Source organism: Arvicanthis niloticus, chromosome X (genome assembly GCF_011762505.2).
Source record: "Arvicanthis niloticus isolate mArvNil1 chromosome X, mArvNil1.pat.X, whole genome shotgun sequence".
NCBI lineage: Eukaryota > Metazoa > Chordata > Mammalia > Rodentia > Muridae > Arvicanthis > Arvicanthis niloticus.
Genome location: NC_047679.1, coordinates 11,419,123 through 11,444,715, shown reverse-complemented (window position 1 = coordinate 11,444,715; position 25,593 = coordinate 11,419,123). Strand labels below are relative to the sequence as shown.

At 45.5% G+C, this 25,593-nt stretch overlaps 1 protein-coding gene across 10 annotated transcripts in view; it reads left to right on the top strand.

The window, feature by feature from the left end:
* The window catches only part of Gripap1 (GRIP1 associated protein 1), a 29,099-nt gene extending 3,611 nt beyond the window's left edge, over nt 1-25,488 (top strand). For 2 of the 10 annotated variants that reach the window (XM_034485051.2, XM_076919030.1), the window contains exons 4-26: nt 529-555; nt 1,249-1,356; nt 5,088-5,226; nt 5,930-6,114; nt 6,315-6,362; nt 6,970-7,001; nt 7,098-7,145; nt 7,285-7,384; nt 9,242-9,319; nt 9,530-9,622; nt 10,301-10,435; nt 14,777-14,872; nt 15,133-15,345; nt 15,485-15,598; nt 16,824-16,901; nt 17,001-17,096; nt 17,227-17,283; nt 17,373-17,472; nt 19,451-19,581; nt 22,888-23,010; nt 23,158-23,251; nt 24,081-24,235; nt 24,928-25,488. In XM_034485051.2, coding sequence (XP_034340942.1) covers nt 529-555; nt 1,249-1,356; nt 5,088-5,226; nt 5,930-6,114; nt 6,315-6,362; nt 6,970-7,001; nt 7,098-7,145; nt 7,285-7,384; nt 9,242-9,319; nt 9,530-9,622; nt 10,301-10,435; nt 14,777-14,872; nt 15,133-15,345; nt 15,485-15,598; nt 16,824-16,901; nt 17,001-17,096; nt 17,227-17,283; nt 17,373-17,472; nt 19,451-19,581; nt 22,888-23,010; nt 23,158-23,251; nt 24,081-24,235; nt 24,928-25,020 — 2,343 coding nt within the window. In that variant the 3' untranslated portion in view covers nt 25,021-25,488. The remainder of the gene's footprint in view (nt 1-528; nt 556-1,248; nt 1,357-5,087; nt 5,227-5,929; nt 6,115-6,314; nt 6,363-6,969; nt 7,002-7,097; nt 7,146-7,284; nt 7,385-9,241; nt 9,320-9,529; nt 9,623-10,300; nt 10,436-14,776; nt 14,873-15,132; nt 15,346-15,484; nt 15,599-16,823; nt 16,902-17,000; nt 17,097-17,226; nt 17,284-17,372; nt 17,473-19,450; nt 19,582-22,887; nt 23,011-23,157; nt 23,252-24,080; nt 24,236-24,927) is intronic. The other 8 variants (XM_076919026.1, XM_034485055.2, XM_034485057.2 and 5 more) reach the window with 8 other exon arrangements.
* Nucleotides 25,489-25,593: the final 105 nt, after the last annotated feature.

Below are 25,593 nucleotides of genomic sequence, written 5' to 3'. Positions count from 1 at the left end.
TTTTTTTAAAAAAAATACTCGTTTGGATGAATGAATGTAGAATTCAGGAAAATCCAACAGTCAGGAAATTGGGAGTTTTTGATAGGATGTTGTTGAGTTCTTTGCAAAGCCTGACACGATCCTTGGCTGCCAAGCAGAAGGGTCAAAGTTGCTATGTTGCATGAGAGGGAAGCACATTGATGTGTTTGAACAGATGGAGTGATGAAGCCACAATTTACTAGCTTGGAGATCCATTATATTGGGTACATTCCAAGACACAGTTCCACCCTCTCCCTCAAGCCCTCGAGCATAGAAGAAAGGGAAACTTTGAGTGCTGTGGCACCAAGGCAGCAGCATCCCCAACTGTACTTCACTAATTTCTTCTGTTATTTCTGTGGGCTTCCAGTTGTTACGCAAGTTCTGTGTTTAAACATATTTCCATCCCACAACCCACCATTGCCCTCACTTAACACCTGCTGCAGTAGTCTCCATATCCCACAGGGGGGTCCATTGCGGTTCACTTTAGCTCTCTTCCACCCTTCCTTTTAGGCACTAAGCAAGAGCAAGAAAGCTCAGGTAAGGGGGTCTTTGGTGGGTGAATATCTGTGCAAGACTGTCACAGTGGGGATATTTTTGTTTGGTGGCATTGTACTGGCCTTTATCTATGTACACCTATGTATCTGCAACTTCCTCACTGCTGTGTGTTTCTGTCTCTTTTTGTTTCCCCGTGTTTCACTTCTTTGCATCTTTTTCTTTATCCTCGCTGAATCTGTGTCTGCTTTCCTGTTTCCCTCTCTGCTTCTTTTCAACTTTTCTTTTGTCTCCCTCCCACCTGGTTCTCTTTCCTTGTTTCCCTCCTCTGTCTGACTTCTCGTTTCTCTTTCTCCCATTCCTCTATTTCCCTTTTTTCTTTCCTTTCTGATACATTCTTTTCCCTGTCTATATCTCTCTGTTCCTGTCTTCTTGCCTTTTCTCTTTCCTGATCAACCTCCCATCTTGCATATTCTCCCCTTTCCTCATCTCTCTATCATTATTTCTCTTCCCCCTCATCCCCTTGTCTGTATCCCCCTTCCTGTTTCTTTTCCCTACTTCCCCATGCCTCTTTTGCCCCCTCTCCTTCCCTGTATGTCTCTCTCTTATATATCATCCCATTCTTTCTATCCTATATGCTTCCTACCCAATGCCATTATTTCCTTCTCTCTCCTTCTTTACCTTCCTCCCCATCCTTTCTACCCCTGTTGGAATCCTGGCCCGTGTCTGCCACTGCAGGAAGTGGAGGTACTGCTGAGTGAAAATGAGATGCTGCAGGCAAAGCTGCACAGCCAGGAAGAGGACTTCCGTTTGCAGAACAGTACACTTATGGCCGAGTTCAGCAAGGTGCTGGTGCCCGGGATAGCTGAGGGGGGAAAAGGGAATTGGTGCATCTGTGTGTGTGTATGCAAGAGCTACCTAGGCCGAAAGCTCAGCAGAAGAGGGTGGACAGGGTCTGGCGCCGAGCACTGTCCATGGTGCTGAAACAGGATTTAGTCCGTTACTGGGGGCAGTAAATTTACAGGTGAGGCCAAACATGTTCATGGAATTAGATCCTTTGAGCCCTGAGTTTATTTGGTTCTTAAGTCACTCCTTTTATTTAGTTCAAGTCTCCGTTTGTATAGTTTTGGGCTGGTGCTATGGAGCCCCAGTGTATTCTGTGGCTTTAAGTAAAGTTCTTATTGCTTAACAGATGGAAGTGTTTGAACTGCTTCCATTTTCTTTTTCTTTCCTTCATCTGCCATGAATCTGGGGTTCTACTTCTTCCAAGTAATTCATCCTGGATTGGCTAACTCTGTCCCCTTATTGATTTTAATATCCTGGCTATTTTCTAACCCTTCTGGGCAGTTGGAAGTCCTGTGTTTTATTCTCCTAGTAGTCTTCTGTATTCATAGTTGATGATCAGTTTGTGAGTTTTCAGTGGGTTTTAAGGAAAAAATGTGTTGTAGAAAAAAATAATGTTAGTTCTAAGGCTTCACCTGATGGGACTATACTGCCCTAAAAAGCAAAACAAGAGCAATGTGATCGTGATGCATGTATACAATAAGAAATTGTCGAAAATAACAACAGACCACATGAGGGCGTGGGATGTGGCTTAATTGCTGGAGTGCCTGAGTCATATGAATGCAATCCTGGGTTTGAGCCCCAACAATGCACATGCCTATTATCTTAGCTCTTGGGCTTTAGAGGCAGAAGAATCAGAATTTGAAGGTCATCCTCAGCTACATAGTGAGTTCCAGGCCACACTGGGCTACATGACAAATTAAAAAATAGAAAAAAATTTTTAAAAAGAAGCTCAACCCAAAATACAACAGAAAACAATCTTTAAGCACTTACAATGCCAGGAGAGGTCATTTAATGGTCAGTAATTCTAAGTAGGGACCCTGAAGCCAGAAGGCCTAGATGAGGATCTTGGCTGTACATTTTACTAACTAAAACTTTAAACATGTCACGGAGCCTCCTGTTTCTTGATTCCCAAATGTTTAAAATGGAAATGGTAATGCTAGAAGTACCGGCTGTACCAGGCTTTTGTGAGGATTCAGTCGGTAAACGTATGTAAGTCACTTAAAGCCTCCTACATAGGATCAGCTATAGAAGTGTTTACTAGCGACATTATCTCATTAGTTTATTTTCCCTCTAAACTATGTCTTGACTTGTTTATGGTGATGAAGATCCAACCCAAGAATTCTGCATGCTAAATATGCATTCTCTCACTGTGCCACATCCTCATCCCATTCCATAGTTAAATATATCTATAGATATATAGATACATAGTGGATGGGAAGAATAAAAGAAGGGAAAGGAGAGGGAGGAGTTTTATATGGAAGAATGTGGACTGTCACTCAGTGCAAGAGTGCTTGCTTAGTATGGGATGCTTATATTCATTCTGAGGTTCTGGCTCTACCACCTCTCATCTACTCTGCTTCTGTAGTTTTCTGATCTCCTTACTTGGGATTTTTCTCTATTGGTCTACTCCACTATTTTACAGAAGTTATTCTGACCTCTAGATCTAACCCTACTGTTTTTATCATTAATACCTTCTGGTATGAAGCTCTCTCCTCAGTCCCCGGAGCTTTCTGGTGCTCTCATAACTACTGGCAGTGCTTTTCTGCAGCACTCTGGGTTCCTTCATAATCCTCCTGCCACCATTCCTCTCGCCCCCAATGGTACTTACCGTAAGGCCTGATGCTAGAGCCTGCCAAGAAATTTCATCAGCTCAGTTGTTTCTATGACAGATAAAGGGACCTGCTATATATTCTGTGTTCTGGAAGTAAAGTTGTGAGCTACACAGAATGTTCCTAACTCGTGGGTAACTTACTGTTACAGTTTACTTTCAATTGCTGTAATAAAATGCTGGCCTAAAGCAAAAGGGGAAGAAAGAGTTTATCTGGCCAACAATTCAGTCCATCATTTTTGGGAAGCCAAGGCAGGAACTGGAGGCAGGAACTGAAGCAGAGTCTATGGAGGAGCATTGCTCATTAGCTTGTTCTCTGTGGATCACTCAGCCTGCTTGTTTATTTCACCCTTATCCACAGCCCCACTCACGGTGGGCCGTGGCCTCCCATATCAATCATTAATCAGGAAAATTGAGGGCTGGAGAGATGGCTCAGTGCTTAAGAGCACTGACTGCTCTTCCAGAGGTCCTGAGTTCAATTCCCAGCAACCACATGGTGGCTCACAACCATCTGTAATGGGATCTGATGCCCTCTTCTGGGGTATGTCTGAAGACAGTGTGGACTCTTATAAATTAAATAAATAAATCTTAAAAATAAATCAAGAAAATATCTAATAGACTCAATTATGTGCCATGATGATGATATAGGCTGGTGAGGTTTTCTCTTCCCAGATAACCCTAGCTTAGGTGAAGTTGACAACAAACTGGCCAGAAAGAACACTTATGTTTTTTGGGTGGGATGGGGAGAGAGAATAATAGCGCTAGTTTACTACTGCTATTTCTTCTATTCCTATTTGAATTGTTCTACATTATTCATTTAATTCTTACAATACAATTACATATTATAATTTAGTATCCCTTTTTAATGGATGAAGAAAACTGAACCCCAGAGAGATGGAGTAATTTGTCCCCAGATCACCCAGCTGGTTAAATAGGAACCCATGTCTTTGGAATATAGTTTTAGGCTCTGTTTTGTGATTCCATACTACAAAACAAAATTTATCCAGGCATGGTGATAGTGCATCCCAGCATTTAGAAGACTGAGGTGAGAGGATTTTGAGTTCAATACAAGCCAGGGCTACATGGTAAGATTCTGTCTTTTAAAAAAAAAGCACCCCCCCCCATAAAATAAAATAAAACAAAATATAAAACACATCAAAAATAAAGTTTAATTGGGACTGATATTTGGTCAGAAAGGAGTGAACAGAGAGTGCTGTGGTAAAATACTGGATTTTTTCCCATTGGCTAATCCTATGTTAAAGATGACATAGCAGTAAAGGATGCACAGAAGCCAGTCAGGTGAAAAAATGGTCGAAAGAAATGATGCTACATCCGAGGCAATAAAATATTTTTTTGTGGGCCTCAGTAGTCTGATCTGAGAGCAAAGACAGGTGATTGTCTTGTGAAACCATTGTTTTAACCATGGTATACCTCTTCAAAGCTAAAGACCAGAACTATAAGAACTGTAAGATGTGCTTACTCTGGAAATATCTTGCAAGCTGTGATGCCTGAGTCGAATGGGAGCCATCCATGCATCCAGGGATCTAGGTTATGTTTCCACAGATGAAGGGAGTGTATGTGTGCCAGTGGGGCTGTCCATGGTGGGAATTAGCAAAGAGAAGGTTGTTCTCAGTATTCTCACCCTTTTTTTTTCTTTCTTTCTTTCTTTCTTTCTTTCTTTTTTTCTTTTTTTGACTTTGTTACTTAACGGATGTGTAAATTGGAAATTGATCAATATCGACATGTCTCGGTGTCTTTAGCCACAAAGTGTAAGGGCAACCATATTATCGGGTTCTTGTGGGAATTGAATGAATTCTCCACTGAGCGGCCAAATGCTTGTTTGTGTTTTGGTGGATATCATTCTCATTTGCTATGTCTCTGTCATCTCTCTCCCCCTGCTCAGCTGTGCAGCCAGCTGGAGAAGCTGGAGCTGGAAAACCGGCAACTCAAGGAAGGGGGTACTGGAGCAGCTGGAGCACATGTGGATGGGGAGCTGCTGAGGCTGCAGGCAGAGAACACAGCCTTGCAGAAGAACATGGCAGGTGCATGGAGGCCTTCCAGGAATATAGAGACCTCAGGCCTTGAGTGGAGCCAGGATGGGTATAGTCCTCTTAAAGGAGACAGAAGAAATTTCAGAGGGAGACTTGGCCTTACCTGAACTAGTGTATGATTTTGGATTTTGGAGGGCATTTTACCCCTTTGGGTCTAAATTTGCTCATCTACACAGTACACCAGAATGTTTATGCCAGGAAGATGGAACGATAAAGCGGTTTCATTCTGCGTTAGTTCACTGTCTGGTACACAGCAAATGTTAGAGACTAGCAGAATGAATGTTGAAAGGGAAATGCAGATGCTGGCTAAGCAGAACTAGGGCACTGGGGAGATTCTGAGCCCAGATTGTAAATAGAGTCTGAGATGAAAGCAGAAAGGCAGCTTGGGAGAATGGGAGAAGGGCCTCATACATGGCCTTCAGTGAGTAGCTAGGGCTTATGTGTTAGTGGGTGATGGTTCCATGATCAGGCCAGGTCCAATATGAGTAGGAATTAGGTTACATACATAAACATGGTATGGAACATAATAGATAGGATTTTTGAGGTGGTGGGTCTTAGAATTATTTGTGACAGGCCTGAATGAGGCTTCCTTTGGGGCAGGGTCCTGTGCTACCTTCTTCTCCCTGTATTTGAGATGTGGCAAGGGACTTCAGAGATGATGTCATTCATCAAACGATCTTGTTCTACTCAACAGCACTGCAGGAACGCTACGGGAAAGAGGCTGTGAGACCCTCTGCTGTCAGTGAGGGCCAAGGGGATCCCCCAGGAGATGTACTCCCCACTCCCCTGACCCCCATGCCATTGGCAGAAGTGGAGTTGAAATGGGAAATGGAGCGAGAAGAAAAAAAATTGCTCTGGGAACAGCTACAAGGCTTAGAGGTAAATCTGGGTCTCTTGGGACTGGGATGCTGGGAGACAGCAGATGCCTTACCTTCTGCCTGTGGGCCCATGGAGATGTCTGTGACATCACCATCTCTTGGGCTAAAGGGAGGCGGGACAGGCAAAATTAGAGGCCTTCTTCCTCCGTCCTTGCTGATAACAACTCCATCCCTTATCTCCCCCCCCCCTACCATCCGCAGAGCTCAAAGCAAGCTGAAACCTCCAGACTACAGGAGGAACTTGCTAAGGTGGGGTTTGCCGCTGCCTGGCTTTCTCCTGACAGCAGAGGAGCATTGTGCCTCCTCAGAGCTTCAGTTTGATTATGTGTGAAACAGGGGCTCACAAATCTCAGTTACTTTCGTTGTTGAATAGCTAATGTGGTCCCATTCTACCTTGTGCATGGCAGCCCCCTTCCCTTCTGTTGCCTTGAAGCATTGCCAATTAATTCATCTATAAGAATGCTTTTAGAACCTGGGGGCCCAGTGCTGAGACAACAACTCAGGATCCTACTTTCCAGGTCTCCCGGCCTAGCTATTCTGTGATATGGCCTTTGGCACTGCTTTGGGAGCATAAATAATGGCCTTTGGAATCCAAGGGAGGTAGTTGGAGATGATGTTGCTGCTGCTGCCAACTGAGCCATCAAATTGCTTAACCCTTCTGAGACTCAGTTTACCCACTTGTAAAATCAGTAGTTTTTAGTTCTCAGGGAGGTCCTGAGAATTCTGCAAGAATATAAGTAAAAGCTGACTTGTAGGAAGGACTCAGTATGAAGTATCTATAAATGTTTTTATTATTTATTCTTTTGTCATTATTCTTACTGTTATTTGTCGGTACTCCTTTCTCTTTCTCCCTCAGCTCTCTGAGAAACTGAAAAAGAAACAGGAAAGGTATACTTTTCTTTTCCAGGGTTTTTGGGGGCCTAGAGAGAGAGGGTTGGCTTGGGGAACCAATGACCTATCTATGTCTTGTCTTTCTGTGCCCAGTTTTTGCCGTCTGCAGACAGAGAAGGAAACACTGTTTAATGACAGCAGGTAATTACTGGGGTTGTCAGTAGCAGAAAAACAGGGACCATGCCCAGGCAAACTAACCAAAGACCACAGGGGTAGAGATGGGAGAGTGGGCTTCTAGCCATGCCTAATGTACCCTATCCCTTATCCTCGTCACCTCTAGAAACAAAATTGAAGAGTTGCAACAGCGGAAGGAAGCTGATCTGAAAGCACAGTTGGCTCGCACCGAAAAACTACAGCAGGAACTTGAGGCTGCCAATCAGGTGATGGGGCTGGTTCCCAAGATCCCCTGAGTGGAGAACCAGGGCTGGCAGTTGGGGGAGGTCTGAGGTCTTTAGAGACTGATTGGGATGTCTGAGATTTGGAGATATAGCAACCTGAAAAGTATGAGTAAGCTCTCTAGAAGCTAGAAAAATAGGAACTCAGGAACCCAAGAGCCTTAGTAATTGGGATAAGAGTTTACATGAACCAGGGATTCCTGAAGTGGGAGTCTAGAGACTCTGGTTGTGTACCACAAGTTTGTATGAATCAGAACTCTCGCTGGGACCTGGGATCAGGAATCAGGGTGAATGTAGCTGTGGAACTTTCCCATTAGAAACTGGGTGATGCAGGCAGGCAGTGGTGGTACATGCCTTTAATCCTATCCAGGAGGTAAAGAATTTTGTGAGTTCAAGGCCAGCCTGGTCTACAGAGCGAGTTCCAGGACAGCTAGGGTTATTACACAGAGAAACCCTGTCTTAGGGGAAAGAAAAGAAAAGAAAAGAAAAGAAAAGAAAAGAAAAGAAAAGAAAAGAGTGAGTCTGGTGATGCTAAAATCTTTAAAAGTTGTAATATCAGCTGGGCAGTGGTAGCGCATGCCATGCCTTTAGTCCCAGCGCTTAAGAAGCAGAGGCAGGTGAATCTCTGAGTTTGAGACTAGTCAGAGACACATGATGAGACCCTGTTTCAAAAAAGAAAATTAAAAAGTTGGAATATCAGTACATTTGAGACTCTTAGGGGTCAAAGACATGAGGGTTGAGTAGACAGTGGACTTTCAAGTATGGGGCTATTGGGGCTGGAGGCAGAGTACAGTTGAGGGTCTGGTTGTATGATGTTTCAGAGGTGAGTTGTTCATGTGAGGTGGGTAGCCTTGAGGTCCTTGGGTAGCCTCTGGGTTTTACCTGAGAGGAGACAAGTCTGAGGTTTCTTAGAATGGACAATATGGTGCAGGGACCCTAGAAAACTGCAATGTGAGAACCAGGACCAATTCTGGGTAAAAAACCTCAGGAGCTCTTGGTGATCTAGGTCTAAAGATTCCTAGTGATGAGAAACCACAGTGGTGGTAGTGATGGGTCAGTCTGAGGCTTCTTCAAGAGCTGGAAACTGGGGGCTGGAGAGATGGCTCAGTGGTTAAGAGCACTGACTGCTACTCTTCCAGAGGTCCTGAGTTCAATTCCCAGCAACCACATGGTGGCTCACAGCCATATGTAATGGGATCCGATGCCCTCTTCTGGTGTGTGTCTGACAACAGCTATAATGTACTCATATAAATAAAAATAAATAAACAATATTTTAAAATATGTATAAAAAGAGCTGGAAGCTGAGGTTGTGAGTTTGAGGTCTCTAGGATCTGTGGGGCTAGGTGTCTGTGTGATCTGAGGCTCTTGAGCTTGGCCCTGGGGGTTAAGTATATCAGTATATCAACAACTCCTGGGGGTTAGGTTCTGGAGATGGGTAAAGTTACTGTCCCTGGGGACGGAAACTCCCAGTGTCCCCAAGCTGGAATCTGGATGAGTATGAGCCCCTCAGGAACTTACATGTGTCCAAGATGCTTCAAGATGCTTGAATGCTGAAAAAGAGGGAGGGAATGTATTTGAGAGTTCTATGTATAAGTGATATATATATATATATATATATATATTGTGTGTGTGTGTGTGCGTGTGTGTGTGTGTGTGTGTGTGTGTGTCAGTGTCACTTCAAGTCTGGGAGAACATGAAATCTCAGACAGCTAATCCAAGACTCACAGATGCCAAGAACATGCTTTTAGGTGGTCACATGCTTTTAGGGAGCCCATGTATCTGTGTCTACTCAGGGAAGGATGAGGTCTGGAAGGGGGTTACCTGACATCCGTGTTCCCACAGAGCTTGGCAGAGCTAAGAGATCAGCGGCAGGGGGAGCGTCTGGAGCATGCAGCAGCATTGCAGGCCCTACAAGATCAGGTATGTTATACTTGGTGGGCTTGGGAGCTGGGATTGAGGGCGGCGAGCAGGCCGAGTTGGTATCTCACAGGCAAGCATGGCCCAAGGGGTCTTGCTCTTCCTAGTCCTGGTCTGTGTGTCTGTGTGTCTGTCTCCTTTCTTTCTTGGCTGCGGGTAGGTCCTGTCCCTCTGTTCTGGACCTGCTCTCACCTGTCGCGGGGGTGGGGCCAGGTGTCCAGCCAGAGTGCAGATGCGCACGAACAAGTGGAAGGGCTATTGGCTGAGAACAATGCCTTGAGGACTAGCTTGGCTGCTCTGGAGCAGGTACAGGATACCTGGGAGCCCTTGCTGATCTCTCCCTGTTTCCTTTATCTCTCTTGCTTTTGGTCCACGTCTGGCCAGGGTGATCTGGACCCTTCTGTGGCCTCTGTTTTTGTTCTTCCTTTCTGTTGCCTTCTAGCCTTCTTCTCCATCTACTACTGCCTTTCTGGCATTCACATTTCTCTATGATAAAATGCATGAAATGTAATGATCTTAAGTGTACACTCCGTAAATCCAATGTGTCTATCCATGTTTCTTTATAATTCTGTATAGCTACCTTCCAGAACAAGATACAGAGCGTTTTTCAGTATGTTAGAAGATTCCTTTACCCTTCCAGTTAGCATATCTCTGGAAGTAACCAGTATTCTGACCTTTAAAAATATAGATCCATTTACCTGTTCTTCAACTTTATATAAATGGAATTGATGCTCTTCTGTCCTTGCCTGCTTTCTGGTACCTCTATGTCTGTGAGCTCTATCCATGTGTTACATGGCTTCTTTGATCACTGCATAGTATTTTACTACACGAATGTTTCACTCCTCTTCCTGCTTTTCCATTTTAAACTTTCTGTCTTTCTTCCTTCCTTCATACTTCTCTGTCTCCCCAGAACTGGGAGGTCCAGGGTTCCTGGGCCTTAGGGCTCCTTGCAATTTCTTTGTCTACCATTACCACCTTCTCCAGATCCAGACAGCAAAGACACAAGAACTGAATATGCTTCGGGAACAGACCACTGAATTGGCCTCTGAGTTACAGCATTGTCAGGCTGAATATGAAGAGCTTATGGGACAGAAAGATGACCTCAACACCCAGCTCCAGGTAAAGCTTCTTCTGATCGGTCATGTACTTTACGAGTGCACTGACTTGCCCTTGGGGAACGGTAAGAGGACTTTGGAATCAGGAAGACCTGAATTCCTGGCTGGCTTGTTAACACCCTAGTACCTATATGTTCTGACATGGGTAATTTTACTTCTGCAAAACCGAGCCTCCTCAGTTAATCAAAGTTTCCATTCTGGTATCATAATGTACAAATCGAATGCCTCTCATACCTAATCCTTCTCCTTGCTTTAGATTTTGTCTTATTTGGGAATATTTGCATATACTTACTGAGATATCTTGGAGATAAAACCTAAATCTAAACATACCTTATACATATAGCCGGAAGGTAATTTTATAAAATATTTTTAGTGCTCCTGCCCTTTTTTGAGATGAAGTAGAGCTCTCTGTACAACCCTGGCTGTCCTAGTATTTGTTCTGTGTGCAAGGCTGGCTGTGAACTCACAGAAATCCACCTGTCTCTGCCACCCAACTGCTGAGATCAAAGGTGTGCATTGGTGGTTAGGTGTGGAATTCCCATATGTGGCATTATGTGTAGACTCAAAAAAAAATTCAGATTTTAAGCCAGATATACTGGTGTATGCCTATAATTCTAGCACTCAGGTAGCTGAGGCAGAAGGATTCCCATATGCTTTAGGCCAGTATTGGCTACATAGTAAGACCTTGTCTGAAGGAAACAAAGTTTCAGATTTTAGATTTTAAGATGAAGGATGCTTAGCCTGGAGAAACTAGAATAATACTGGATTAAAAATTTTGGGGCCAGACATAGTGGCACATGCCTTTAAATGCCAGCACTTGAGAGGCAGATCTCTGAGTTCGAGGCTAGCTTGGTCTCTGTAGTGAGTTCCAGGACAGAAAGGGCTACATAGTAAAACTCTGTGTCTGTCTGTCTGTCTGTCTGTCTGTCTCTCTCTCTCTCTCTCTCACACACACACACACACACACACACACACACACACACACAGGTTTAGGGCTGGTGATACATCTTAGTTAACAGAGTATTTGTATAGTGTGCACAAAGCCCTGGGTTTAGTCCACAGTACTGTATAAACCAGGCTCTGCGATATTTATGTTGTGATCTCAGTTTTTAGGATCACACACACACACACACACACACACACACACACACCAAAATAAGGAGGATCAGAAGTTCAAAGTCATCCTAGCTATATAGGAAGATCAGAGCCAGTCTGGGCTACATAGGAGACTTGTATTAAGGGGTGTGTGTGTGTCAGCTGGAGATATGGTTCAGTGGGCAAGAGTATTTAGTAACAAGAGCAAGCATGAAGACCTGAGTTCAGAATCCAGCACCATGTGAAAAGTGTGCCCATAAATCCCGTGCTGGGAGTGGGAGAGTAGCAAGGTGATGCCAGGACAGCTGGGGCTTGGTGGCTAGCCAGATTATCCAAAAACTATGAATGACAGATTTAATGAGAGACCTTGGCTGAAGGAAATGCCGTCAAAACTGAGAGGAAGATGGACCAAGAAGGTTGTCCAGGGATGAATGATGGCAATGATGGTGGATTCTTTTGTCTTTTTTGTTTATTTTATTTGAGACAGTTGTTTATGTGTTCCTGGCTGGCCTGGTACTCATGTGTATCCCAAACTAGCCCCAAACTCATGGCAGTCATCCTGTCTCAGCCTCCTAAGAGCTGCTATTATAGGCATGAACCTCCATGCTTATAATATGTCCTAAATTATGGATATCCAATCACCAGAGACCTAGGTTCTTTCTCCCTTGCTATTTTGCAGCCTTTGACCCAGACCCGTGCTTTGCTTCCAGGACAGTCGTTGAAACTGTTTCACCTTCATATTTACCTTGTATGTGGAAGGAGAGAGGACAGGGGGCAGAGAGTAGTAGTAAGGAGCCCTTCCTTTCTTTTGAGAACATGATCTGCTGACTCTGGTGGTTCCTGTCTGTAATCGCAGCACTCAGAAAGCTCACACAGGGCTAGAGAGGTGGCTCGGCAGTTAAGAGCACTGGCTGCTCTTCCAGAGGATCTAGGTTCAATTCCCAGTGCCCACCCGGCAGCTCACAACTGTCTGAACTTCAGTTCTGGGGCATCTGGTGCCCTCTTCTGGCCTCCATAGGCACCAGGCTTGCATGTAGGACACAGACATACAGGCAAAACATCTGTGCACATAAAATAAATCTAAAATAAATAAATAAATAAATAAATAAAGAATAAAAAGCTTAGGAGGATTCTAAATTTGAGGCCAGCCTGAGTGAAAAAAAAACCCAGTCATAACATGTGGTCTTTATTCCAAGGAGGCAGAGGCAGATAGATCTTCATGAGCTTGAAGCCAGCCAGGGATACATAGTGGGTCCCTGTCTCAAAAACAAATAAACAAATCATAATAATAAAGACCTAAGTTGCACTTAACAATTCTAGATACAAATTAATCACCCACACTGGGCCCAGTGATGCTCACCTCGGTTCCTAGCTACTTAGGAAACTGAGGTAGGATTGTTTCTATTAAGGAATCAAGATCCAGGCCGGGCGGTGGTGGTGGTGGTGCACACCTTTAATCCCAGCACTTGGGAGGCAGAGGCAGGCGGATTTCTGAGTTCGAGGCCAGCCTGGTCTACAGAGTGAGTTCCAGGACAGCCAGGACTACACAGAGAAACCCTGTCTCGACAAAAAAACAAAACAAAAAAACAAAAACAAAAAAACAACAAAAAAAACCCAACCAAACCAAAAAAAAAAAAAAAGGAAGCAAGATCCAGTCTCAAAAAAGAAAACATAGACCAGATGTGGTGGTGACGCATGACTTTAGTCCTAGCACCTAGGACGCAGAGGCCAGCAGACCCCTGTGAGTTTGAGGCCAGCCTGGTCTATATAACAAGTTCCAGGACAACTAGGGTTACATAGAGAGACCCTGATTTAAAACAAAACAAAAAGAAAGAAAGAAAAATGAAAACAAGCTTTCTCAGTCTCAACCATCAGAGCAGCTGCTCTTTTTTTTAATGAGTTATTTATTTTATGTATATGAGTACACTGTTGCTGTCTTCAGACACACCAGAAGAGGGCATCAGATCCCATTACAGATGGTTGTGAGCCACCATGTGGTTGCTGGGAATTGAACTCAGGACCTCTGGAAGAGCAGTCAGTGATCTTAACCTCTGAGCCATCTCTCCAGCGCTAGGCAACTGCTCTTGGTTGGGGGTTGTCCTGCACTTCAGGAAGAACAGTGGTGACTGTGAAGACTATGAGAACGTCTCTGGGCTCGGTCAACTCTAGTGTCCAGTTTGTTATGAAGAGCAGAAAGTGCACGCATGCTAGGATACAAGCAAACTCTGAAGATGACCAAATGGAAAAATAAAACTGGTCATTCTTTTCAACATACCCGTCTTCTAGGCAATCTGAAATAGAATGCCATTATTCCATGTTGGCCCAAACTGTTGCCCATCACTACAGTAGCACAGCATGTGGAAAACATTACAGAGTATTACACACTCACTTCATTGACACTGGGATTCTGATATTTGAACAGACTGATGAAACGCAAACCTGGAAAGTTTTTCTGTAAGAAAACTTGTCAGAGCTTATTAAAAGGAAGAAAGAAAGAAAGAAAGAAAGAAAGAAAGAAAGAAAGAAGAAAGAAAAAAGTCGGGTGGTAGTGGCACACACCTTTAATCCTGGCACTTAGGAGGCAGAGGCAGGCAGATCTCTGAGGCCAGCCTGGTCTACAGAGTGAGTTCTAGGACAGCCTGGGCTACACAGAGAAACCCTTTCTTGGAACAAAACAAACAACCAAAAATGAAAGAATGAAGGAAGGAATGGAGGAGAAAACAAGCCCTCACAATATCCGATGTCCATGAGCTCAGCATTTGGGAAGTAAAGGCAGGATCAGGAGTCCAGGGTCACTGTTGTCTACATAGCAAGTCTGAAATAAGGTCCTATCTCAAGAAAAAGACTTTTGACAACATTTTGTCCCAAAACATAGAAAGGAATGTAACCTGGCACTTGGGAGGCAGATGACTTCCAGGCCAGCTTTGTCTATATAGAGAGTTCCGGGCAAGCCAGGGATACATAGTGAGACCCTGTGTCAAAAAAAAGAAGAGAATACAAAGAAGCAAGAAGTGAGTCACATGGCCCTACCTGTCTTTGAAGGGAGAAATACTTTAGAAACCCAACTGTAAATTCTGTTGCTAAGGGACCAGGGAAGAAAGTACTGAGGAGCACACAGCAGTGTCTTCCCATTATGATTAAGATTATAGCACCTACTTTATTAGGGGGACGGACAGTCTACCAGAAGTGTTCTAGTTCATTGGTGCCTATCAGGGACTCTTTTCCAACTTCCTCTTCTCTTCTGAATTAGGAGTCGTTAAGAGCCAATAGCCGGCTGCTAGAACAACTTCAAGAAATGGGGCAGGAGAAGGAGCAGCTGACCCAGGATCTCCAGGAAGCTCGGAAGGTGGGGCATCATGGGAAGAGGGAATGAGATGGCCTAGTCCATGTGGGTAGGAAGTGTTATGGCCAAATCTTGGCACTGGAAAGAGGGGGAAAAAAAGATCATTACCAAAAAGACTGGTGAATGACTCAGCCAATTTGAAGGGCCGGGGAAGAGGTGGAGTCTGGCTAGTTCCTTGGGCATAGAACAGAATAGTGGTCATTTTGTGGTGTTGGGAAATAAAGTTAATTGCCACTCTCTTGGCCCACCCTCCTGGTCCCCAGAGTGCTGAGAAAAGGAAGGTCATGCTGGATGAGCTAGCCATGGAGACACTGCAGGAGAAGTCCCAGCACAAAGAAGAACTGGGGGCTGTCCGGTTACGGCATGAGAAAGAGATGCTGGGGGTGCGAGCCCGTTATGAGCGGGAGCTTCGAGAGCTGCATGAGGACAAGAAACGGCAGGAAGAGGAGCTCCGGGGCCAGATTCGAGAGGAGAAGGTGGGTGCGGTCACAATACCCTTTCTCCCCTAATAGCTGAGGACTATGGCCTTGCTGCTGGTTGACATGGTGGCAGGTAGGTGATATGCAAGGTGGCCAGTCCTCTGCTGCCCAACTCCTGTCTGGGTTCTCCTTCCAGGCTCGAACAAGGGAATTAGAAAATCTTCAGCACACAGTGGAAGAACTTCAGGCTCAGGTACACTCCATGGATGGAGCCAAGGGCTGGTTTGAACGACGCTTGAAGGAAGCTGAGGTGAGTTGGTGGTACCTGGTAATGGTGCAAAGCAGGTTAGGTGTCAATTTGAACAGGCATTTCTTCCACCTAGATGGCTCATGGTGTCCTCTGCCAAAAAATTTATAATACATTATCTTTCCATGTTTGGTGATCTATTAATTTTTATTTTAACAAGAACATTTATAGCTTTTTTTTTTCTGGAAAAAAAAAAAAACCTCATGACAATAGTTTCTCTGTAGCAGAGAAGAACACACACTTGAGCTGGGTGTTAACTCAGTTTGAATGCTGACTGGGCCACTTCCTAGCCATGTGATTTTATGCAACGTATTTCATCTTTCTATGGCCCATTTGCACCATTGGCAGAAAGGGGAATGGAGAGACAGAGTATAGCTCATTGGTAGACCACATGGTTAGCGTGAATGAGGCCTCAGGTTCAATTCCCAGCAGCAACTATTAATGATGAGCCAGACATGGTAGCATACCTCTTTAATCCCAACACCTGGTAGGCAGAGGTAGGCGGACCACCTTGGTCTACAAATCGAGTTCCAGGACAGCCAAGGCTCTGTTACAAAGAGAAAAACAAAACAAAATTAATGATGAAAATAATGCCTTACTGTCTAGGTATTTTAGAAAGATTACCGAAAAAGACTTAATATATGTACAACCACTTGAATGTTCCTGGCATGCAGTGTTGGCTTGTTAAAGAAAGAAAATATAAATGCAAATCACTTGTTCTACGATATGAATGATACGGTTACTTTTCCACTATTTCTGCCTAAAGGCACATGCCATTTCCTACAAGATGTTTTCCATCCAGAATGGCAGTGAGTTACCTGTAAATCCCATCACTCAGGAGCCTTGAGGTAGGGTTAAGAGTTCAGGGCCTGGGCTCTGGAGAGATGGCTCAGTGGTTAAGAGCACTGACTCCTCTTCCAGAGGTCCTGAGTTCAGTTCCCAGCAACCACATGGTGGCTCAAAATCATCTGTAATGAAATCTGATGCCCTCTTCTGGTGTGTCTGAAGACAGCAAGTGTACTCATGTGCATCTTTTAAAAGAAGAAAAGGAGAAAAAAAAAAGAGTTCAGGGCCAGTGCAGGCTATATACTGAGACCTCAGGCTATACTCTGAGACCTTGTCTCAGAATAAAAAGGTGTTTCCAAAGAATTGGGCTAAAATTTACTTGTCCTGAACTGGATACACTGTCTTTTGGAGACCATGAACAGACCTGGGACTCTTTTTGTAGGAATCCTTGCTGCAGCAGCAACAGGAACACGAGGAAACTGTCAAGCAGTGCCGGGAGGAGCATGCTGCTGAGCTGAAGGTGCCTCTTGAATGGTGGTCCTGTCTCAGGGTACTGGGTACCCCTGCAGGAGAACAGGGACTTCTCATGCAGCGGCCTGGGCTGGTGTTGTCTTTGCAGGGCAAGGAGAAAGAGCTTCAGAATGTGCGAGAGCAGCTCCAGCAGGCCCAGGAGGAGCGAGATGGCCATGTGAAGACCATCAGCAACCTGAAGCAGGTCTGTGGTATATGTGTGGTCCCAGGCACAAGCATGGCCTAAGCTTGCAGAATGAGGTGGGGTAGGGAGGCAGGATACACTGCAGGCAACTGTGCCAACACCTGCCCAGCTGTGCCTTCTCAAACCGCAGGAGGTAAAGGACACAGTGGATGGACAGCGGATCCTGGAAAAGAAAGGCAGCGCTGTGGTAAGCTAGTGAGGCCTGTGACCTTTTCCCTTTCTTTATGGGCCCCCACTAGGCCACAGCCCTCACTCCACCCTGCCCCTTACCTTTAGCTCAAAGACCTTAAAAGGCAGCTGCACCTGGAGCGGAAACGGGCTGATAAGCTTCAGGAACGACTGCAGGAGATTCTCACCAATAGCAAGAGCCGCACAGGTGAGAGGGCAGGCTTTGAGGAGTCGGAAGCTGCACCTTTGGGCTGCCTTCCATAGCTCCCGGAGACTTGCTCCAGCCCCCCCCCCCCTTTTTTTTTTTTTTTTTTTTTTTTTTTTTTTTTGGTTTTTCGAGACAGGGTTTCTCTGTGTAGTCCTGACTGTCCTGGAACTCACTCTGTAGACCAGGCTGGCCTCGAAGTCAGAAATCCACCTGCCTCTGCCTCCCAAGTGCTGGGATTAAAGGGGTGCACCACCACCGCCCGGCTGCTCCAGCCCTTTGTCCTGCCTGAATTCTGTCTGTCTTTTCTCTCCCTGCACTGTCTGCTTTGTGTGTGTGTGTGTTCCTAAACATACAAATACACCCTGATCAGTCCATAAGATGTTACATGTGTTTGTGTGTATGTGTGTATGAGTCTTCTTCCTGCTTTCTCTGTTCCTCTCTCTGCCTGCGTTCTTTCTGTTTGCTTTGTATCTGCCTTTATTTCTCTTCTTTTTCTGTTTCCATTCTTGGATTCTGGAAATCCTCTAGTCTAGGATCTGTGATACAAGCCTCGTGCCCAGCTCCCAGTCATCCCCCTCCAGACACAGTGAATCAAGGGAGACAGATTTCCATAGGCAACAGCACTACACAACCCTCTTCTTCTTCACCATCATCATCATCAATATTATTTTTTTTAGACAGCATCACTTTGTAGCCCATGCTGATTTCAAACTTTGCTTTAGCTTCCTAGGAGTCTGGTTACCGACATCCGACACCATGTTTGGTTTGTACTGTTTTCAGTATACAGCTAACTCAACCCACGATGCTTCTGCCACCAAAAGCAGAAGACATGCCTACGCAAAACTGGAATTGTTTTTACCTTTTCTTGGTTGGGAGTAGCTGTAAATATATTGGAATAACTCAAGTTCAGTAATGGGTCTAGTGCCTGTCTTAGATCACAGACAGACTTAGAGAAAATAGACTATCAACTGAGCTACTGAAAGAGCCCCAATCAAGCACTGCACCCTTTCTGGGGATCCCTCTGGAGCACTAAACTATTTCCTGACACCTGGGAGCAGCTATAAGGGCAGTGTCACCAACTCAGTACCAATGTTTTCCGGTTCATTTTGGGGACAGGATTTTTCTCTTGCCCAGACTGGCCCTGAACTCCTCAGCTCAGGTAATCTACCTGCAGGCATGTACCACCATGCTCAGCAACTGTTCAACTGACATGGCAAGTGACATCTGTCTCACTGTATCAACTTCCCCCTAAGACATTCAGCCTCCTGAAGCAATTTCTCATTTCAATTGATTAACAAGCTGGGAATATATTAGAATTTTATTTGTTTGGTTTTTGTTTGGTTTTGTTTTGTTTAGTTTTTCAAGACAGGGTTTCTCTGTATAGCCCTGGCTGTCCTGGAACTCACTCTGTAGACCAGGCTGGCCTCAAACTTAGAAATCCACTTGCCTCTGCCTCCTGAGTGCTGAGATTCAAGGCGTGTGCCACCACCACCGGGCCTAGAGTTTTATATTAAACATCATTTTTATACATTACATGGGACTTGGGGCTAGGCAAACGGCTACAAGTCTGACTCCATCTTTGCTCTAAATGTCTTTCTCTGTGGCTTCTGTCAGTCTCCACCATGTGCTGGCTTCCTGTCTCTGAGCGTTCTCCTGCATGTGTGTGAGCCACCATGTACTCTCAACTCCCTGTCCTCCTATTTTTGCATCTAGGTTTGAATGCTTTTGCCACTGGAATCTTGTGTCTACTCTTTGCCCTTTTCCTTAGCCTCACCCACTTCCCTTTCTTCCACTGGACATGGTTACCAACAGAGTTACCAACCTTGTTTCTGCCTGGTCCAGTCCTTGAGTTTGCTTGCCTGGGTGTGTGTCTCTTTTTCTATCTCTGGCAAGTCTTTTGATGAGGTCTCTTCATGCTGGTTGCTGTCCTGAGATTCCAAGGGATCCGGACTCAGGTTGCTTTTTCCTCCACACTTAGGCCTTGAGGAGCTGGTTCTCTCTGAGATGAACTCGCCAAGCAGGACCCAGACAGGAGACAGCAGTAGCGTCTCCTCCTTCAGCTACCGGGAGATCTTGAAGGAAAAGGAAACTTCAGCCATCCCAGCCAGGGTAAGGGTCACCTTCTAAGGAAGTCTTGGAGGTTCCCTATTTTGTCCTCCCTTGAAATTATCTATACTGACCTTTGGACAAGCATTTCTTCTCTGTCTCTTTATGTGTTTATGTTTATTTTCTCTCTCTCTCTCTCTCTCTCTCTCTCTCTCTCTCTCTCTCTCTCTGTCTCAGTCTCATTCTAGCTGAGGATTGAACCTGGGGCTTTACACATACATGCAGATCACATGTCAACATATGCCATTCTACTGAGCTGCAACCCCAGCCCCTGACAAAAGCATTTTTATCAACTTCTCCCCAAACCCATCAACCTGAGATTGATACGCAGGAGGCAGGCTAGTTATTCTCTGTGCCCCTCTATTTCGTAGTCTGTAGGTTCATCCCACCACTCCCAGTGCTGGAAAGTGCAAGCATTGTGGGAAGTGCACTACTCCTGGAGGAAGTCCCTTTTCCCAGCTTATTATTATGTTCTGGAGACAGTGTCTTGCTATATAGCCCTGGTTGACCTGGGACTTGCTTATGGAGACCATGGACGAGATCTGCCTGGTCTGCCTCTTGAGTGATGGGATGTGTTTGCCACCATGTCTTGCTATTTGTTCCTCTTTTTAACAATAGTTTGTTTTGAGACAGGGTCTCTCTACATAGCCCTGGATGTCCTGGAACTCACTATGTAGACCAGACTGACCTTAACATTACAGAGATCTGCCTGGTTTGCCTCCCAAGTGTTGGAATTAAAGACATGTGCCACCATACCTGGCCTTAAATACTCATTTTGATTTTATTATCTTATGAAAATAAGTCTATGTCGGTGTACCACATGTATGCGTACCCTAAACGGCCAGAAGAAGGTGGAAGATCCCCTGGAACTGGAGTTGTGACACACAACAACAGCTAGTTGTGAGCTGTCATTTGGCTGCTGGAAATTGAATCCGGGTTCTCTGGAAGAACAGCCAGTGCTCTTAACTCCTGAGCCATCTCTCCAGTCCTATTTTATTGTTTCCCCCCCCCTCTTTTTGATATTAGATTCTTGCTATGTATCCCAGGCTGGCCTTGAATTCATAATCCTCCTGACATCAGCCTCCCAAGTGCTAGGATTTTAAGCGTGAGCCACTGGTGGCTGATACCCTTCAACAGTGCAAACTGATTACTATTACTCTTGCCATCTGTCACACCATGTTCCTTGCCAACCACTTTTTATTTAGATTCTTTTGTTTTGTTTCTTTTTCTAGACAGAGTTTCTCTGTAGCCCTGGCTGTCCTGGAACTCACTCTGTAGACCAGGCTGGCCTTGAACTCACAGAGATCTGCCTGCCTCTGCCTCCCAAGTGCTGGGATTAAGTGTGCACCACCACCTCCTGGCTAAGTATCATATTTTCACCACCCAGAAACTATTATTATAAATGCTTAGCTCAGGACTGGAGAGATGGCTCAGTGGTGAAGATCACTGGCTCCTCTTGCAGAGGTCCTGAGTTCAATTCCCAACAACCACATGGTGGCTCACAACCATCTGTAATGGGATCTGATGCCCTCTTCTGGTGTGTCTGAAGACAGCTACAGTGTACTTATATACAGAAAATAAATAAATCTTAAAAAAAAATAAATTCTTAGTTCATATTGGTCATAGTGGCACATGCCTTTGAGTCCAGCTCTTCAAGGTACAGGAGGATCTCTGGAACTTAGCAGTTTGAAGCCTAGCTGGACAACATAATGAGATCCTGTCTAAATACATTTTCTTTGTGGTACCGGGGCTTGAATCCAGGGTTCTCGTACAATGTAGGCGAGTGTTCTATTACTGAGCTACATTTCTAACCCCTTGTATTAGTTCCTTTTTTTAAAAAAATTCTTATTTTATGTGAATGGATGTTGTCTGCATGTGTCTTTGCACACCACATGTGTGCCTGGTGCTCTGTGCCCATATAGGTCAGAAGAAGGCATCAGATTCCCTCAAACTGGCGTTATAGATGGTTGTAAGCTGTCATGCGGGTGCTGGGAATTGATCTTGCGTCCTCTAGATGAGCAGAAAGTGCTCTTAAATGCTGAGCCATGTCTCCAGCCCCCATTTTTGTTCATCATTTTTGTATTTATGTATTCACATATTATGGATATTTTGCTTTCATGTCTGTTTGTGTACCTCATGTACTTAGTGCCCACAGAGGATAGATGAAAGTGTCTTAGCTCCTAGACTCTGGTATAGGCATATGCATGCAAGTGCCCAGAGAGGCCAGAAGAGGGCCTCAGTGGATGCTCGGAACTGAGCTCCAGACAGTTTCTCGCATGAACAACAAGTGATCTTAGTCACCATTTCTGATCAGAATCTATTGTAGGAAAACATTTGTTGCTGCTGCTGCTGCTGTTTTTAGACAGGGTTTCTCTGTGTAGCCCTGGCTGTCCTGGAACTCACTCTGTAGACCAGGCTGGCCTCCAACTCAGAGATCTACCTGCCTCTGCCTCCCAAATGACAAGATTAAAGGTGTGTGCCACCATGTAGCCAAAAACAATTTTTTTTCAATAAAAAAAAACAATCTAGGAGGCTAGAGAGGTGGCACAGCAGTTAAGAGCACTGATTGTTCTTCTTGAGGATCCAAGTTCAAATCCCAGCACCCATATCAGGCAGTTCACAACTGCCTGTAACCCCAGCTCCAGGAGATCCAACCCTTGCTTCTGACTTCCTTGGGTACCTACGCCCATGTGGGTTACATTCACACCGACATACACATACATAAATAAATAAAGACAGTAAAGATAACTATGTATTTTTTTAAAAGAACTAATTGAGGTAGTGAGTAGCCTGGTTTTGTTGCTTGCTTGCTTTCCCTCAGGTGGGAAATTTTCACTTTAAAGTGTCTTCTTTGTAATGGCTAGAATTCACAGTTGGAGTACACCTTGGTTTTGCTTGTTACTTATTTGTTCTCCTTAAGTCCCTTGTGTCTATTCTGGTTCTATCTTTTTTACATCAGCTGGTGGAGGAAAGCAGACCATTTGACCTGCAGGAACCCTCCCACCTTTAGCTTTTTCTGCTCGCTTCTTAATGGTACCATTTAGCTCATCCCACTGTTGCCTCCATTTCCTGCCATCTGGGAATTAGATGTCATTTGCTGCTGGATTTCCCTCAATCCTCTCAGCAACACTTTTGTGGTGGTGGTAACACTGTCTGCCTCCCTTTAAGCCAAAGGAAATGTGAAGTTTTCTGAGAGTGCCAAGTGTGTGGCCTGCGCCTCCAGCCCCAGAGCCTATACCTGCCCATGTGCCTCCAGCTCCTACCTCATGCTGAGAAGGGCTGGATTTTTCTCTTTCTTCTTTCTCATAGTCTCTGTCCAGCAGTCCTCAGGCCCAGCCCCCTCGGCCAGCAGAGCTGTCAGATGAGGAAGTGGCTGAGCTGTTTCAGAGGCTGGCCGAGACACAGCAGGAGAAATGGATGCTGGAGGAGAAGGTGCTGCCGGGCTGCTTGCTGGTCCTCACATGAAATGCCCTGGAATGGGGCTGTGGGTGGGAAGGGTGTCTGAGAGTGGTCTGGGTCCCTCCTCGTGGGAGAAAATGGGAAGTTGAGGGGCCTGAGATGGGGTGGACCATCTTGCAGGTGAAACACCTGGAGGTGAGCAGTGCCTCTATGGCGGAAGACCTCTGCCGGAAAAGCGCCATCATTGAGACCTACGTCATGGACAGCCGGATTGGTCAGTGCCCATCTCCAGCCCTCACCTACAGTGAAACCCTCACCGGCCCCCTCTTTTTCCATTGTTCCATTGCTCCTTTTTCCCTCTTGAAACTCAGTGAAGCTCCTGGCCAGATCATGACCCATGGAGAGGAATGCAGGGAAGCGTTGCATTTTTGCCCAGCTTCTGCTTTGTAGTCATCATTTCTCCCCTCCCCCCACCCTCTAGTGCTTTTCTCCAGACTTCTGTCTTTTAGTGTACACTTCTTTCTCCCCTGCTTTCTATTTCTCTATGTATTGTTTTCTGTTCCCTTACTTTATCTTCTCTTAGTAACGCTATTGTTCTATTTCCATTTTTAGTTGTTTGCTTTTTTGAAACTGGATTTTGCTATGTAGCCTTGTCTGGCCCGGTACTTGCGTTGTCGCACAGGCTTGCCTCAAACTCTCAGTTGTCCTGCCTTAACCATCCAGGTGCTAGGATTCCAAGTGCTCATGCGTACACCTAGCCATACATTTCCATCCACTGTATCATCATCTCTCTCTTCTCCTCTCTGACCTCTATGCTTTTATTCCCTATTCAGTAATAGCTGCTCTGAGAGTTTACTGTGTGCCCCGTGAGTCACATGCCCCAGGAGTTAGCAACTATCCCATTTTCCAGGGTCGCATAACTAAGAACAGCCTGGTTTCCCCATGTCCAAGCCTCTGCCCCCAAACAGAACATTGCCTTTCTCTCTCCTTTCTTGCCTGCTCTCTGTTTTCCTCTTCTCTCCTTTGGTTCTGCCCAGTCTTCCCCCCACCACCACCAACCCCGGCTCTGCCATGGGGGTGGTGCTCAGGCTGGACCCTTGCAGATGTGTCTGTGGCAGCAGGCCACACAGACCGAAGTGGGCTGGGCAGTGTCCTGAGAGACCTAGTGAAGCCAGGCGATGAGAACCTTCGGGAAATGAACAAGAAGCTGCAGAACATGTTGGAGGAGCAACTCACCAAGAACATGCACTTGCACAAGGCGAGTGTGGACCACCAGCCTGCCCACCCATCCCTCCAATCACCTGCTTTCCTACCCACACAGTCCCTGACAGTGTCCTTCCAACTGGCCCTTGTACCCCCCCCCCCCCAGCTACCACCTTCCAGTCATCTACCACCCTTTTGTGTTCACTGCTTCTACCCTTCAATCAACTTCCCAGGTTAGCCTATCAGTCTGCCATCTGTCCTTCTGCCCACTCATCCATCCACATATACACTCAGTCCCTGTTTACCCATCTACCTGCATCCACCTATCTCAACCATCACCTCCAAGGCCGCCATCCACTTCCCGATGCATTGGTCTTTCATGAACTCATCAGTCTGCCTTTTACCCCACCTACTTGTCACTTGCCTACCTACCTGCCTTCTTGTCTTCTACAAAGTTTATTTGTGAACCGATCCACCTGCCATAGGTTTACCCACCTTAATTCCTCCCCACACCTCTGCCCAAATACTCCTTCCTCACTAAGGGAGTCATAGCCAGGTCTTGCCTTGAAGAAGCAAGTTCACATTTGTTATCAAGAGAAGGTGGTCAGTCTTCCTGTCCAAGGCTGGGTACCACTGGGCGCTGAGCATCCATCAGTCCATCTAACTACAGATAATACCTCATAGCTGCTAACAGAGTCGCCCCTTTCTTCCCCTCCTCTAGCTCCTGATGCCTCATTTGTTTCTTAGGACATGGAAGTTCTATCCCAGGAAATTGTGCGACTCAGCAAGGAATGTGTGGGGTCCCCTGACCCAGACCTAGAACCTGGAGAAACCAACTAAAGACCTACGGGCTGCAACTATTCCCAATCCTTTCCAGAATGCCACTTACTCCCTTGGGCTGTTGTTGGAAAATATGGAGGCTGGCACCAAATCTCATAGTTTGGGAGACGGACATTAAAGGGGCTAGAGGCCTGTATATGGCTGGTGTTGACAACCCTGATGTATGGCAGAGGACCTTGGGGACAAGAGATCCTGAGGGAAGGGCAGGGGGGTTTCCTTTTTGGCTCTGGTTCCCAGGGTCATCTGCCTTCAACTCTGCATGAGCTCTCCCTCCCAGAGACCAACTCTGTTTCATTTCATTTTATTTTATTTTTTAATTTATGTCTGGAAGCCTGGCTAAACTCTGCATTTGGGGTGTTGGGTGGGGGTGCAGTCCATGTTCAATGTCCAGCAACGTGTGTATGTGTGTGAGTGTGTGTGTAAAGGCTATGTGGCCAAAATACCATCTGGCCAGACAGGCCCACCTACTCTGATTGTCTGGTCTCATTTTTTTTCAATCAAGAGGGATGCGTTGGGAGCAGGGTGGTCACTGCACTGGAATTGGGAAGGTGACCTCTGGCTATAGCTTTTCTT